The 17621-nt window shown below is 35.6% G+C and overlaps 1 protein-coding gene across 1 annotated transcript; it reads left to right on the top strand.

Annotated features, from left to right (window-relative positions):
- The first annotated feature begins 23 nt into the window (after positions 1–23).
- hpgd (15-hydroxyprostaglandin dehydrogenase) lies at positions 24–7535 on the top strand. Its single transcript, XM_079614868.1, has 7 exons — positions 24–160; positions 391–514; positions 1056–1162; positions 2382–2478; positions 5824–5900; positions 6184–6347; positions 6982–7535. The coding sequence occupies exons 1-7, from the start codon at positions 68–70 to the stop codon at positions 7103–7105; spliced, it is 786 nt and encodes a 261-aa protein (XP_079470994.1). The 5' UTR covers positions 24–67; the 3' UTR covers positions 7106–7535.
- Positions 7536–17621: the final 10086 nt, after the last annotated feature.

Genomic DNA, 17621 nt, shown 5'->3' with positions numbered 1-17621 from the left:
TCTACACGCCCCCATCTGACTGTACGCCTACATAAAGCAGTGCGCGGTGCGTCCGGCGGTGAGCAGCATGATTCTCCACGGGAAAGTGGCTCTGGTCACCGGCGGCGCGCAAGGCATCGGAAGAGCCGTGGTGGAAGATCTCCTGGGGAATGGGGCGAAGGTTTCGCTTACTCAGATTTCTCTCTATATATATATTTTTTTTTTTTTAATGGACATTTTAATGCGGAATTATTCAATGAACTATTGGGAAACCTTGTACAAATCTAAACTATTTGAGTTGCTTGTTTTGTGGCGATTTCCCCCCATTTGATCATCCATCATTTGGTGGCTTTAGTTAGTTTACTTGTTTTAGTGTTACGTTATTAATTTATTTACTTTTTGACAATTCAGGTTGCATTGGTAGACCTGAACCAGTCTGTGGGAGAGGAATGCAAAAGTTATCTAGATGGCCAGTTTGGAGAGGATAACTGTATTTTTATCCAGTGTGACGTGACGGACTCGGGCAAACTTAAAGGTAAAATCGTACTTTTTACTTAGGCTTTTACTTATAGGGCATTTATCATCTTCTCTGAGGTTGGAATCAATTTCACTTCTCATTTACGCACCTGTATGTGAAGCGCATCTTATTCCTGAACAGAGTCTCATTGTTTGGGAAGTTAATAGGTCATAGTAGACCTTCATAGGGCCCCAGGTCAACATTGAAGAATGTTATAGTTTTTTTTTTTTTTTTTTAACAGAATACAATGTTTTGTCCTTTGTTAATATTTCTCCAAGACAATGGTTTATGGGTCAGTGCGAGGAGATTGTTCATTCCTGTTAGACTTGTTTATAACGACACACTTACTATAGAGTTTAATTAAATGTTTCTTTGTGGAATGCTGTAGTTGCAAGTCAGGTGAGGGCACATGCAGGCTGACACTGGCTGTATTTCAAAACCTATAGTGAGCTGCCTACCTGGATTGCTCATTTGGTTTTGATACAGCCACTTTGTGCTGTCAAAAGTGGAACTATTGTTATTGACTATCAAAACATGAAAACTGTTTGTCTTGCTTTAGATGCCTTTCAAAACACAGTAGAGAGGTTTGGTCGATTGGATATTGTCATCAATAATGCTGGAATCAACAACGAGAAGAACTGGGAAAAGACCATTGAAGTAAATTTGGTGAGTTAACCCTTAAATGCATGAACGTTTCACCAATCATACGGATTTATATCTAACACGGATGGATCTCTACCTGTCGCGATAATATATACAACTCTCCTGTTATGACAATAACAGAAGAATTAAATAAAGCATTTTTGTATTTATTTTTTACCTTTTGGAGCTTGGAACGGTTCAGTTTGAGCAGATGTGTTATATCATCATCACCACTGTCCTCATCAGAGCTAATTTCCCAGTACATTCAGCATCTGGCTCATATTCGTGATCTCAAACATATTCTTCAAAATCAATATTTTGATCGTTGACAGCTTCTTCACCAGATCCACCATCAAGTGACAGTGACTCTAGTATTTAATTGCGTGCAGTACTTGCTTTGCAGTGAATCGCTGAGCCATTTCAAGATTTGCTTGATGATTCTTTTGTTTTCTGCCTGCGATAACTATGCTTGAAAGTCACTTCATCATTGTGTATCAGACATTGCCACTTTGTAGAATAAAGGTGAATTGCACTTATTCAGTTATCAAATAATTTAATTATTGTAATTAATTATTCTATTTTCTGTGCAAAAAAATATATACACTTTTACACAACTCGGGTCATTAGCGACCCTATACAATTTTTTACAAAAAATTAATGAGAAAAAAGGCATTATTTTATAATTGTATTATTTTTTCTTGTTATATTGTTTATAATTAATTGATTGAGGAATACTAAAAAGATTGATGTCTTTAAAAAAAATGAATGAGGAGGAGAGTAGTGAATCACGTCCCGGGTTACTAAAGACCCGAGGTATGCATTTAAGGGTTAAAAAACAACAACAAAAAAACACTTGCATAGATCATGCAAAACTCTTGCTTTTCCACTCAACCTCATTTCCTTGAACACATAATTTAAACAGATAGTGTGGATGACGTTTTGTGCCTTAGGGCACAACATTCAACCACACTTCAGGAAAGGAGTTACAAATTCACAAAACAATACTACACCCCCTGCTTCTAGTCCAAAATATTTCGCAATAGTACATGAATTTAAATAATCTACAGATCTTTAAAATTATTCATGCCCTGCAGATTGATTTCATAATGGACATGATGCAGTAAAATAATGTGTATTTATCTTAGTTCATAATAGCAGGCCAATGTCAACATAATGTCACTCTCCTAAGAAAACATCTGTTCACTATGTGCTAGTAGATTTATACAACTGTTTTCTTCCTCAGACATCCGTCATAAAGGGGACATATTTAGCACTAGAACACATGAGTAAAGAGTATGGAAAGGAGGGAGGGGTTATCATCAACGTCTCATCTATGGCAGGTAAGCTACTGATAACTTTATCATGTGTATAACATATGTGCCTGTTTTGAAAAAGTTAGCCTAAAAGTTCAGAATATAGCCTGTACAGAGTATTGTGCTCAAGAAGGTTACATAACAGTATTTTTTATGAACGAAACTTAGCAAACTATAGAATGAGTCAAATGTTTGCTCACACTAAAGAAAATATGTTTTGTTCTGTCTGTTGCCAAAGATCTGTACTGACTTTTGAAAAATTACACAAGCACAATTACACCTAAATAATAAATGACATAATAGATGCTGTGCAAGATTACAGTTTGTGAAGATACAAAGGGAAGGAAAGCCAAGTCTACCATGTCAACCTCATCAAGATAAATGGCTTGCTTGATGATTAAGATGTAAAATAGTCCAAACCTTTAGCATAACAGGTCATTTGGGCACACCTTATTTGTCCAAGAATGTAGTTTTAAATGAACGCATGTAATATGAACAAAACGCCATAAGAACATGATGCAAAAATATAATAGCAGTATGCCAATGCGACACTTTAACCTACAAAAGTGTCTGCTTTAAAAGGCACTCTGGACTTTTTGGTCAACTGAAGTATTACCTGAAAAAAAAATATTCATATCGCTTCTGAGAAATATTATTGGAATTATAGCCTTATACACTGACATGAAATGAAAAAGCTTACTACACAAATGAAATACAGCCACGTACTTACAGCACAAACCATTAACAATGCATGTAAATTAGTTAAGATTGAATTCAAGAATCATATTATTGTTAATATACAGTTTTAAAATAAAATAAACACAATGTTTTTGTATGATGCAGCAGAATTTGATAAACAAACTTAATACATCCACCACAGTAGGTGGCAGCATTAAAGTTACACTTTTATGCTTTTTCGCATAATACATTTCATGTAGTGTGTAATATAGCTGTTTGTGAATGTAAAAGGTCTACAAAGATTCAAAGATCAAAATGCATGATACATGGAGTTATTGTCTCCCAAAAGAAAGAATTGGTTCTAGAACTGCCTGAAAAAAGACGTCAGCAAGTCCAGTCGTTGATACGGTAAAAACGACACCATCATTACTGTTTGTATCATTGTGTATAAAAGTGGTGAAGAAACCCCCGGAGCTGAAATTCAGATTTGGTCATGGCCGTTTCGTTTTCAACACGTTGCAAGAGGTAGACCTTTCACAACAGAGTGCCAACTGACCAATCAGAGCAGAGTAGGCTCTTTGAAAGGAAGGGTTTGGAGAGACTGAATCCTTTATTGAACCATTTCAAACACTGTGTAAAAAGAGGTGATGCAGCAATGTATATTATGAGAAAATACATGTGTTTTTTTTTACCTTAGATGCATTTTAACCTATTGTAAGAGACCATGATAGGGGTATTTTAAGTCCAAGACTGCATCAAAGAAAAGCCGGCATAAAGTAAACAAAAACTTTTTGGTAACAGCCATTTCAATAGTCTCTGGGAAATTGCAGAGTGTGAGACATTTCAAGATCTGTCTCACACTAATTATTTACAGTACATTATGGGACACTCCTTGCTTTGAAGTTGTATGTGCTATATCTCTGCCTTTGTGACTATTCACATAAGCAAATCCAAGTTCACACTAAAAAAATATCAATAGATTTGTATTCAACAGCATAACTATTATGACAACAAAGGGAAGGCTATCCATCTGCCATCAGATACCTGTGTTGTGGTGCCATTGAGTTGTTTGGACATAGACAAACTGATTCTGGGCACTGTTTTGAAGATATGAATATGATTTTGTATATATACGTGTGTGTGTACATGGTGGATGATGAATGGTGCATGGCTGACAGTGAACTTGTTATAACCCCCAACATGCTCAACACGTTTTTAGACTTTGGATTTGAAACAGGCTTTTCATTTCCCTGAGAGATGGGATAAATGATGATATATTTCCCTCACTGCATCTCAAGTTTCTAACTAATGTAACACAGGTGATTATCCTTTTTTTTTGTGAGTGGAACAACTCTCACTTTGTGACTATCAAAATGGAATTTATTTTATTGTGGATATGTACTCTTTTGAATTTTGTTGAGGCAACTCACTTTCTCTCATTGCCCTCACTTCCAAAGCTGGAAGCTTGATATTGTTGCTGTTTAACCACACATTAAATTGCATAACTTTTTATCAGAAAGTAACGTCAAGGCTAAGTTAAAATATAGGCCTGCTTCACCCCCCTTTCACCCTCCTTAAACACCAATTAATCAGTATTAACGTTGACAGTACATCAAATAATTATTTATCAGAAACTAGGAACAATTGAAAAAAAAAATATTATTGTAAATAAATATTTTGTCTTATACCTGTAGATGTTTTCATTATTGCTGTGAGCAAATCTCATAAGCTGTGAGAAAAAAAACTAGGTTGCCCTGAGTCAGATCCAGTTTCACATCCACAAGTAGCAAATACAATAAATTAAACAGACCTGATAAGGCTATAAATAGAACATTATAAATATAATATGAATTATATGATTATGATTTGTCCTCAAACCGTCCCACAGAACAGCATGGAGCAAAAGTAATTTTAGTATTTAATAAAGAGATCTCTATAATTAAAACTACATTACTCTTTTGGGAAATAGATACTAATCATATGCATCTGGTTTTAGAGCATACAGGGCGCGAGCTGAAATAAGTAATAACTTAACTATGCTGAATGGAAACATGTCTTTGTAGTAGGACTTCATTGTTTGATTTACTTTTTATTAGGATCTTCAATTTACATGTTTACCGAAACGAAATCTTGACAACTGTCTCTGAGATGTTAAAACAGCCAGAATGGGGAACAGAGCCTTCAAAGTGGGATATTCTCTGGAAGTGCATTACTGTTGTGTTTAGATTTGTTCATCCAGAACACACAAGAATTGTTTAATTGTAAATACTGTCTCAGCTATTTGCCCCTGGTGTGCCTTGGCTGCCTCAGTTTGATGCGGCTTGTAAATGTTGTTTATTATAACAAAATATATGGATATAAAATATAAAGATATATGGGGAATATATTACAATTTTAGTTGTTATTCCCTTGTAACTTAGGAACTGTTGAGTCAATGAGTTGAACTCAGATTTGTGGACTGAAAAGAACCAATCCAACCAAAAGAACAAATCATCTAATTTCTTGAACTCATCTCATTTATTCTGAAGTGACTTAAATTTTGTCCCGTTGCTCACACAAATACCATATGGTTTCAGAATACTTGGAGTATAATGCTCAAGTCACATAGGTTACTTTTATGGTGCATTTCTGGAGCTTAAAAGACATGGTCCTTTTTGTTGGAGGGGAATTAATGTTTGTTTTGTTTCTTCCCAGCATTTATCTATTCTCCTCACCAGCCAGTGTACACAGCAACAAAGTATGGGGTGATTGGATTTTCACGAGCCATAGCAGTGAGTACATCAATCCTGTCTCATCAGTTTACCCTAAGTAAAGTTTACCGTAACCATATGTAAATCCTTTGCCTAAAATATGGTACATTCCAGCTGACTACCATTCCAGCTGACTACCAAACCGGCTGACCCAATGCAGTTTAAACAGCCCAGCTTTTCCCCCAAGAGAGAGTAGTTGTGTTTGCTCACAGATAGGATCTCTTACTCGTGTGTGTTGACACATTCTTTGCGCTGTGTGTGTAATTTAGGCTGACCGTGTTTGGACACGTTTTGTTGTCGGCAGGACGCATCTGAACAGGGCAATTATGGAGTGAGGATCAACACACTGTGCCCAGCCTTTGTGGACACCCAACTACTTCGCACGGTGGAGCATGAGGAAACAATGGGCAAGTTTGTCAAGTACAAAGATGAATTCAAAGAAAGGATCGACAAGTATGGCGTTCTTAAGTAAGCTAAACTCAGTTGAACCAGTTTCTTCTGAATGGGATTGTCTTAGTAGTTTTGCTTTGTTTGTTGTATTCAGTCCCTTGAATAAACAGTTGTTTGGGCAGACAGCAACAGTGTTCTCTAGAAAATGGCACAAATAGTCCAGACCTTTACAGTTCCAATATAAATATTGAATGCTTTTAAATCTTTAACCCTGCCTTTACTGGGCAACATTCCATTTTGCACCACCCACTGATTAAATGTGGATTAGACCGCATGTTTTGCTTGCACTATTTTTGACATGTGCTTACATTTTAAACAAATCAAACACCTCCACCCAAACTAATCATCTACAGTATTAGTAGATGATACTTTTTTTCATACCTCTGCATTTTGCCTGACTCACACTGGTGCTGGTGGTGTATCAGAGGATGTTTTATTTTATTTTCCCCTCTGAAATGTCTGTTATGTCTTCCTCAAACTCTCTGTAGACAGAAAAGAAGGATGTGTTATTTGAAGTTAGTATGTTGACAAGAACATTAAAAAAAATAAGTTTGAGGCCAATGGACACTTTTTTTGCTGAATTGTGTTAATTTCACTTAATGCTACAGGACAAAATAGTCAAATGATGTTGTGTCTGTGTGTATATCTACAGACCATCTCTTATTGCTGAAGGAATGCTGCGAATCATAACAGACGAAAGCCTAAATGGAGCCGTGATGAAGATAACCTGTTCTAAAGGCATTCACTTCCACACCTATGAGCCTCTTTCAGCTTGAAAGTGATGAACAATCAAGCCAGTCCTGTTTATTCCTTACCAGAACATTTATTTTATTGAAGTCCAGTGCAAACAGCTGGAAATAAATAGGGAGGTATAGATTTTGTAAGAGGAGAGTTTCCTGTTTATCATTTATCAGTTTTGAAAATCAAAAAGGACTGCATACTGGTGTGCAGCTATCTATCTAAACCTGTTTGATTTTGTAATGCCCTTGAACATTATGTTGTACATAACTGTGAGTAATTGCTTTTGAGAAAAAAAAAATCATATTTATTACTAATTCATTACTGTTTTTATTATACCTCAATAGTGCTCAACCAACCTTTTTTGTTTTGTTTGTTTTACATATATATTTGTGAGAGAATATCCAAGATTTTTTATGTATAAATCAAACAATAAACTTCCGAAAACTTAAAGCAAATCATTTCTTTATCGTTATGTCCAAGAATCTGCACAGACTGTCTGCTTAATCAGCCTGATGTCATGAAATGTGTCTCTATAGCACACATTGTATTTATCGTGCAATTTATACGTGAAAATTAGTTTGCACTATGGCATGTCATACGCACGTACCCCACACCACTACCCAAATGTATAATACACACGTACCCCACACCACTAATCCTACCCAAGAGGTTTACAGTGCGTATATGCACGTAAAAACATTTTTTTTTGCGTATAAATTGCACGAGAAACACAATGCGTGCTATAGAGACACATTTCATGAGATTGGGTTGGCTTAATATTTGCTAACTCTTTATTTTGATGGTCAAATTTATACATTCTAACTACAAGTAACTGTGCAACTGCATCTTAATTAACTCTAATTATAGTATTAGTAGACTATAATATTTGTTAACTATTTCGATGGTCCAAGTAACGTTGCCCCTGCATGTCAACTAACTCTCGAGTATCACTGTGTAATATTTGTTAACTTTTTTTCGATGGTCCACTTTATACATTCTAACTACAAGTAACTTTGCAGCTGCATGTCAACTGACTATCATTAGAGTATTAGACTGTCTGCTTAATATCTTCTAATATCGTCAACTTATTATACTAACCCGAACCCTTACACCTAACCATAACCTAACAGTCTACACTACAGTATATTAATAATACTCTAATGAGAGTTAGTTGACAAAGTTACTTATAGTTTGTAGAGTGTCTAAAGTGGACTGTCAAAACAAAGTGGAACCAATTATATCAAACTTACTTAAATCTACTTTAACCTTGTATAACTTAAAGCAACACTGAATAACTTTTTCTCTTCGGTCGCCCTACAGGTTGGAAGCGGAATTGTCCATTACCGCTGTCGTAAATAATTTTGCCTACTGTCTGTTTAACCAGCACCGGCTTTAAAATGAACGATGTCCACAGACAAGGTAGAATATGATGCATGATTTCATGAAAGTATGATGTATTGCGACATCAGAAACGAAGAAAAATTATTTAGTTTTTCTTCATTTCTGATGTCGCAATACATCATACTTTCATGAAATCATGCATCATTTGTATGTCTCATTCGAACTACAGAAACGCTACCCGATCTGGCAAACTTGCATAGTGCGGTTATAGCAGATATAGGACCGCAAAGCGAATCCAGAAGTGCCTTTCACTCTGTTACGACTTGACGAAAACTGATACGATTTTGGAAACATTATTTTAAGGTAAAACAATTATTTAGTGTTGCTTTAAAGTAATAGTAAAAAGATATGTTGTCATGATTTATTGATCATACTTTTTTATAAAAAATAATATTTTCCATGAACTTTCCATAAATGCAGTCAAAACAAAGACATATCAATTGCAAATGGTACAGTAATGGTACATATCGTGACATGAAATGCATCAACTTTATCTTGATCAATCAAAACATGACTTATCTGTTTTACATACTTTAGGACTTGTGTTTTGTTGTATAGTGGCCTCAGTACAGTCACCAAGTCTACACTAAAGTAGTTTCATAAATATAATGCCCTAGTTGATTCATAAGGGTTACATTTGACAAGAACAGTTCTAAGAGTGTCCAACTATTTTGCAAATGAGGATACACTTTTTGCGTATCACTGTAACTTTACAAATGTTGATGAAACATCAGAGATTACCAAGAATGTGACTAAGCTTTGGTATGACAGCAGATAAAGATATAAAAGTCTATGAGGGCTGCATGGGAGGGAGATGTTTGAATGATGCTGATAGTCAGAGCTAGTCTTGGTGAGTTGAGTTGACATTTAGTTGTCAACTACATGTCAACTAACTCTCTAGTCATCAAGAATCTTGAGGAATTCCTAAAGAAAGTGCATGTTTTACAAACATATATATTATACAAACAGTTCCTCGTTTAATTCTTGTAATAACCACAAACACAAATGTGTTTTCATCATATAATCAGTAAAAAAATACGTATGCAATAGTTTCGGTAACGCAATACACAGACAAACAATACACAACACTTCAATTGGTATGTGTTTACATAGTTCGTTCATGATCACAGTAACTAATGCTAACGTAGAGAAACTTTTTGTATAGCGTACTTGTTGTACACATAGGCCGTTGGACTTCTCCATTAGGTTTTACAATGCAAATAACTTTAATCAGTAATTTGAGTAAGAGGAGACCAGATGAACCAGGGCACTGAGATCGCAGTGAAGGCCCCGAGGGGTGGGGTGTGACTACAGGCTAAACAGATGAGAAAGATTACGTAACTAATCACTAGTATCTCTGCTGAAAGATATGCAGCTCGGTTAGCTCAGTGTAGGAAGGAAGTTGTGGCATGAGATAAACGGTGCGTTGAATGACTTGCATTACTGTGTGACACAAATTCTTTCATGAAGAAGCAATACGAATATGATCCTAGGAATTGATATTCAGAAGCAGATTTTCTATTTATGATGGATTTTTGGTTTTCTAAACATGAAAACAATGTGCAAACAATTAATGCTCTGAATTTTAAAGAATATTATTTGATAGACAATATCAAGCTGTGTGATCAAACACAGTCAAATATTATTTTTTATTTTTTTCATATTATCAGAGTCCCCCCCATGAAAGACCACTTATATTAGCATGCACACTGAGACAGTGAATACAGATATCTGACAGCTCTAGGTCACAGAGGCCAGTACTGAACTTCCAGTGGCCTTGGTCATTTCCTGACCCTGGTGCGTGTAACTCGTGTTCACTTTGGCAATCCATGTGCAAAGGGAATCCTTACAAAGCAGAAATGTTCTTCCACTGAACGTTTCGTTGTGTTTTGGAACTCCTCCATGAGTAATAGTTCTGAGAAAGGGGAATCAGGTTGAGTGCTTCCTTGTGTCTTCAACATTTAGCGTGATCTCTGCACAGGTTTAGCTTTTGGTCACCCAAGCAAAGCAGGAATTTTAACACATGCATTTAGTGTAATCATTTAGTGAAGGGGGAGGGGAGGGAGAGGGGGGGGGGGGGTGAACGTGAAGAGGTGATAATTTGATCATGCAATCTTCAAAACATCATCTAAAAGTTGTTAATTTTACACAAATAAAGCCTTAATCTCTGATAGCGTGTTGTTAGTTTATTGGCGCCCCCCTCAGGACAAAATCCAAAACAATGCTCATATAGCCTAATATATATATATATATATATATATACAAACACAATCTTCAAAACAATAATATATATATATATATTATTGTTTTGAAGATTGTGTTTGTGTGTGTATATATATATATATATATATATATATATATATATATATATACATACATACATACAAACACACACACACACGTATATTATATATGCATGTGAAGAACCATTAAATTATTTTCTAAAACATTATTTACTTCAGTTCATGCATTTCTCTATCAAAACAGAAAGAACCTGAGAAACCATGTTAGACAGAAATTGCTGGTCAAGTCCAAAACAAATGTTCTGTGGAAAAATAAAATAGTTTAAATCAAATCTTGTTAAAACTGTGCGTAATTGAAATACTCTGTGAGGCTGCCGTTGTGTCATACTGAGTCCCACAGTTTGTGTGGACATCTGGACAGAACCACATTCTAACAACATCTGTGAACATGTGTGAGCACTTCACTATTACGTTATACTGTACAAGTATATTGGGTATCAGATCCAACTAAGGATTCACAATTCTGCTTTTAAAATAGACCTTCTGTTTGTGGCATTAAAGGCAAAACAAGCTATTACTGAAGCAAAAACGTTATTGTGGAAGTTGCTAAAGATACAAATTGTACTGTGGATTATCATGTTGTTAGAGATTGCTGTATTTCACATGCATCTCTTTGGGAGTTTCATATTGTGCAGATGTCTAGACCCACTACTTCGCTGTTTATTTGCCTAGATGCTTTGTGTAATTCTTCAGCAGTCCTGGTGGGGCTTAAGTGTTTCAAACATCGTTTACAACTAGCAACTGTCACATAGGACAGATTACAGAGTGTGCTGAGGGGGCTATACCCGATGTCTCGGACTATAAACTAAGGGACCCACGGTGACCTGACAGCAAGAAATAAGCCATTTAAAAAGTTAAATGGAAATAGACCAGTGAACAGCACTTAAATGTCTCATAAAATTTATGATTTCTCATAAATGCAATGTTATTTTCTGTCATTTAGACCAAATTTAGAAATTTCAGTGACCTCACTGTATAAACTGCTCGCAGAATTTCTTCGAAATTACAGATTAAAATGTCTAACTTAATCGCTATGAGTCACTATGCTCCACCGTTGTTGTTGGGGTTTTTTTGTTTTTTTTTTAAGAATCTAATTTTTGGGTCACATTGGCCTTGGTCTGAGGCAAAACAAAAATAGAATAGAGTATTTGCAACAAAGCAAGCTAAAAGCTATGATAAAACACACTCCTTCACCTCAGATTAAATGACATACAAGACGTCAGGCCGGCCTGCATATTCTCTAGGATGCCTCACTCCCTTGTGTCACCTGTCCAGCGAATTGAGGTTTCTAGCTCGATTCTCGCTGGGGGCTAAGCCTGCATCAGCGCAGGACAGGAAGGGATCGAGAAAGGAATAGTGTAAAAACACAGCCAATTAACTGCTGGTTTTGAATCATTTAATAGTGTTATGGTGCTTCTTTGGTTTGGCCTCACATATTTGATAGGTTTTGCTCGATTAAATGATGTTGCATTTTAATATCAAGAAATATATATATATAGCCTATATATAAACTTTTTTTTCAACTTTTACTTGCAGCAGGAAATAAAATAAAAAAACATTAAAAAAAACTTTATATATTATTATAGCATAATTTAGCAGCTATGCCTAATCTATATTGTTTTACTGATTTGCATTTCAATGTTATGCATGATTGCTTCATGTTTTATTTATTTACTAAGCAGAATATTGATTATTTTGTATTTGATCCCTTTCCAGTACATATAATTAAATTCATATTATAATTATTAATAATATTATAACTATTATAATTAAATTAATCTTCAAGTAACCATCTGTAGCATGAAATAAAAAACAGTATTTTTTTGTAAATAATGCCCCCCCCCCATCCCACACACACACACACACACACACACACACACACACACACACACACACACACACTTGAAGAGGTTTTAAGTTAAAAATCAAATGACCCAAAAGTGTCCTCCCTTGTCACAAGGAAGAGGAAATGTGCAAACATGCCATTATTGTTGGCAGAGAGGCAAACAAATCTGAGATAAGGAAGAGGTGTTTAGTTCATATATTCTTTACGGACTATGGTGGGAAAATCGAACACAATATTCTATTTTCTGCCAGTTCCAGGAGTGCATAAAGGAGATATCTTCAATGTAAACACAGCAGGGACAGTCTCTTGGGATTGTGTCTTGGCATTGTAAACTGTGCTGCTTTTGCACACAATGCCAAATACTGCATGAACAGCCTGATATTTGAACAGAGCATCTGAGGTCTTTATCCTCAGGTGATGAAGACTAACTTCTAAAAGACGTTTTGCACAGATACAGAATAATATACAGCATAGAGAGCGACTTGTGGATAGTATCACTGTGTACATTCCCATCGGTGTTGCTAAGGACTTGAGACTCAATCAGCTCGCAGGTTTACCGAGCGCCCCTATGTTTATTTTACATCAGGGGAGCCAAGTGGCCCAAATACTTGCCTATGTGCTCGTTTCTAATGATAAGATGTTATTGTAGGGCTTCCCATGAGCATGTGAAAACTGTTTTGACTGGCAGGCAATGAGGTCTTGGCGGCTGACCAAGGATAATAACTCGGCTCCTATTGGCAACGAAAATAAGCATTGAGAGTGGTGTAAATTTGTAATCAAGAGACTCGGAGGAAATTCTTTTCGGAACAAAACAATGAAATAAAATGAATGCTAATTTAAGAGGTTAGCAAAAGAGACGCTCAGATAAAAAATATTTAGCTCATGAGGCAACATAAACATGTAATGCAGTTAGCTTCATATTATTATTTTTAAATGTTACACTTAAAAAAAAGCTGCTGCCTTACATTTTAAGTACAATCAACTTGGATGTTTAAGTCATTTCAACCTAAATTACATTAAACTGACTTTAAAAAATTAGTTGAATCTTGTAATTTAAGTTGAAATGACTTAACATCCAAGTTGATGTTTACCTTGCTGATTGGTCTGTTGCAGATTGCACCTCTTGTGGAGGTTAAATTAAACAATTTTAAACTTTTTTTATGAGTTAAAGCGATGTAAAAACATATGTTGTCAACTTATTAAAGTTTTATATCTGTATATATTGTACTTTAAAGTCTCACTAAATACTCGGCTAACAAAAATATGTTCTAATGTTCTTTGCTTACGTTCCCCTTAAGTTTTGAAAATATTCAGAGAGCAGTCAGAAATAACTTTCAAAACATCCACGTTTCAAAATAATTTTCTGGTTATTCGACCGTTAGCCTATAGAAAACATTAAGAGAATGTTCCATTTTATAATTTTGCAAATGACATTTTTTTTTTAATGTTCTCTAAACATTCTGAAATAAGTAGTCATTTTAATAATAATTTTAAAAAAAACGTTAGACGAAAGTCTACCTAAAATATTTCAGAAAAAAAACCTTCCACAATATCTAAATAACTTTTTTTGTGCTAAAGTTTTGAAAATGTTATTAAAGCCCAGATAACTTTGAACAAATGTTCTATTAACATTACAGAAATAATGTTTTGTTCATAACTTTGAGAGAACCTTGCCAGAATGTTTGCTACAATTCTGAGAAAGTTTCTTGTAAGCTGGGTAGCTTTTTAATGTATTAAAAACTCATTTCATCTTCATATGGCTGAAAGTCAAGTAAACTCATCTGTGATTCTAATTATATCTCTTTTTCATTTCACTTTCTTCATCTCATTTACTTATGCCCTCCAACCTTTAAAAATGCTCTCATTAACTTGAGTGATTAGCTCAATTAGCCTTGTGCTCCACAAGAGGTGCAGATGCCGGCATGTCCGCGACAAACCAATCAGGAAGGTAAAGAGTTCATAGACATGCATGAGGTCCTGCTAATTAGGAGTGAAAATGAACCTAATGTGTAGGGATATGGAATGGCGAGGCTGTTGGAATGGAATGAGGGGAGCTTGCATAAACATACACGCTTTAAGAAAGAGGAGGAATGCAAAAAGTGTTCCCTCTCACCCACTTCACCAAGTTTCTCTCATCCCCCCCACCCCTCTTTCAGGACAATGATTAATGAGAACAGGGGATTACAGCAGCACTGGAGCAACAGAGCCGTGCTCCCATGGCCAATCAACAGAACCTAATGACACATTCATTATGAATGGATCCCTGTTCTCATCTTTCATTCCTTTTTTTTTTTTTTTTTTTTTTAAAACCAGAGCAGGATTATTATTGCAATCATCAGACCTGGTCTAGTCTGCTTCTTATTCATATCATTGCAACACATTACATCATGGTCCAGCTCCAAACTCTCCAGTTACAGTAAAAAAGCTATAAGCAAAGAAAACAGATTTTATTTTATTTAGCTTGATTATTGCTTTGTCTTTAGATTGGATAGTTTTGATGTCGAGACCAAACAAAATGACTGCTGAATGCTGAATGAAGCCTAGATGAAGATTTTATGAGCCTAATAAAATAAGAAAAGATCCATTCATTTTTAGTTCCATAGCAAGGCCATTGACTAAAATAAGTTCTGGTTCATATTGCATGTTTTTTGCAAGAACCATCTTCTCATAAAGGATGAGACCACCTGACCGACATGTAGCCTACTGTAATTGTACAATACCATTCAAAAGTGGTTTTGAAAGAAGTCTCTTATGCTCGCCAAGGCTCCATTTATTGATGTAAAATACTGTAAAATGAATATAGTGAATTATTATAACAATTTAAAATAATTATTTTCTATTCTAATATATAAAAATGTAATGTATTCCCGTGATAGCGAAGCTGAATTTCCAGCAGCCATTAATCCAGTCTTTAGTGTCAAAGGATCCTTAAGAAATCATCATAATTCTGAGTTGGTGATCAGGAAACCTTTCTTATTATTATAAATGTTGTAAACAGTTGTGTTGCTCAATATTTTTGTGGAAACTTGTGATACTTTTTTTCAGGATTCTTTGATGAATAAAGTTGAAAAGAATAGCAATTATTTGAAATAAATATTTTGTAACATTAAACATGCTTTTACTGATCAATTTAATGACACTCTCATGAATAAAAGAAGGCTATTGATTTCTTGTAAAATACCCAACCGAGTTGAAAATGTAAATACAATTAAAATGACATAAATAGTTGTAATAATAATAATACCAGTTTAAAAGCAAAAACTCTTTAATAAATATCTCAAAAGTTAACTTGCTAAGGCTATGTTCACAGTGTCAGTCCAATTCTGGTTATTTCTGTATCCGATTGGAATCGGAATTAAATTATTGACTTTCCACACTATCTGGATACTATCCAGATGTTCGGATCTGATTTGTGTGTCCCGTGGAGCTCTATCGTTTTCTGGACTATCTGCATTTAATGGCAACAACATTGTGTCAGGCATACAAAAACAACAAAAAACGCAACATGGAGGCGTTGGCAATGCAGATTTTGTCTTGCTTAACACATGGCAATGTGTAGCCACGTCACCGCGCAGGATGATTACGTCGTCAGCGGCAGAAATGTAGCAGGCTCTAGTATCTACGGTTTTATTCTGGTCGTCATCCTCACCGCCAGTCTTAAAATTCAACATGTCTCCGTTATATTGTAATTTTCTGCTTGATCTGAACTTTTCAACAACAACACAACGTTGTTTTTTCTGGATGTTACCAAACATTTGACGTAGCGTATAAAAGTGACATAAACCATGGAAATCAGACTGAAGCGGATTTCCAGAAATGCGATTTGAATAGGCTTTCAAATCCACATGATTGTAGTTCAAAACAGATTCCTAAAAATTGCATGATTTTTTTTTTTTGCTGTTCACACTTGCTAAATATGATCAAATTCCAATCAGATGCACAAAAATCGGATTTTAGCTGCCAGTCTGAACGAAGACTGTGGCTCAAACAATCCACTTTTAAGTACCCGGTATTTCCAAAGTTCTTAAAATCCTAAATTCAGTTTCTAGTTAGATTATTTATAAAAAACATCTACTCGCCGTGGCTACTGAGAAACTCGCATGCAGTCTCAAGGAGATAGCAGAGCAAAGGTTAAAAAAAAGTATTTCCCATTCACATCTGGCCCCTGTCAGAGGCCTGTTGATTCCACAGGGGGTTTCTGGGGCCCAGGTTATGATGTTATATAGCAGAGTTGGTATATGGGTCAATGACAAGCTTGTTCACACTAATGAAAAGAAAACTTTTAAAAACGTTGCTGTCTACCAAGTTCTTAGAAATGTTTAGTTTTGGAAAAAAATCTAAAGTTATACAAATATTAATAAAAAATTTAAGCAGTTTTGTTCAAATGCAGACAGCAGCAAAACCCTGTCTTTAGGTTAGTGGAGACATTGTGCATTCCCTTCAGTTTAGTGAGGTTAAACTATCCATTGGACACACATCAGTTCCCAAAGAATCTGTCTGAGCATCTCTTCCAACTCTCACTGCTATTCAATACACACACACGCACACACACACACACACGAAAGTGACTAACCACACAAACACAAGCACACACTCTCCTTCAACACAATTACAACGGTCATCTAACCTTTCTTTTCCTCTCCATGACTGCTTTTTGTCCGATTGATCTCACCAGAGCAATTCCCATTGTGCCTGCACAGTATATATAGGGCACTGAAGGAAAAGTCTGGAAGAACGACCAGAGGTCACTGTTGTCTATGTGTTGTCAGAGAGAAAATCCACTGATGAAAAACAGTTTTTACATCATTGCCTTGAACAGAAATATGAGAAGGGTAAAGCTGTCCTGTGAGACCAACAAGTCAGACCTCTGATTTTGTGAGCATCGCAAGGTCAAAGTCAGATATTTCATGTTTTTTTAACGCAAACTGAAATCTGATGAATGTGATAACTTGTGCAATGACACCCAACACCAAAAGACCATCCAAAGGTCAACTGAACTCA

Source organism: Phoxinus phoxinus, assembly GCF_949152265.1.
Source record: "Phoxinus phoxinus genome assembly, chromosome: 6".
NCBI classification, from domain to species: domain Eukaryota; kingdom Metazoa; phylum Chordata; class Actinopteri; order Cypriniformes; family Leuciscidae; genus Phoxinus; species Phoxinus phoxinus.
The sequence above is the reverse complement of the archived record's forward strand: the minus strand, read 5'-3'. Positions and strand labels throughout refer to the sequence as shown.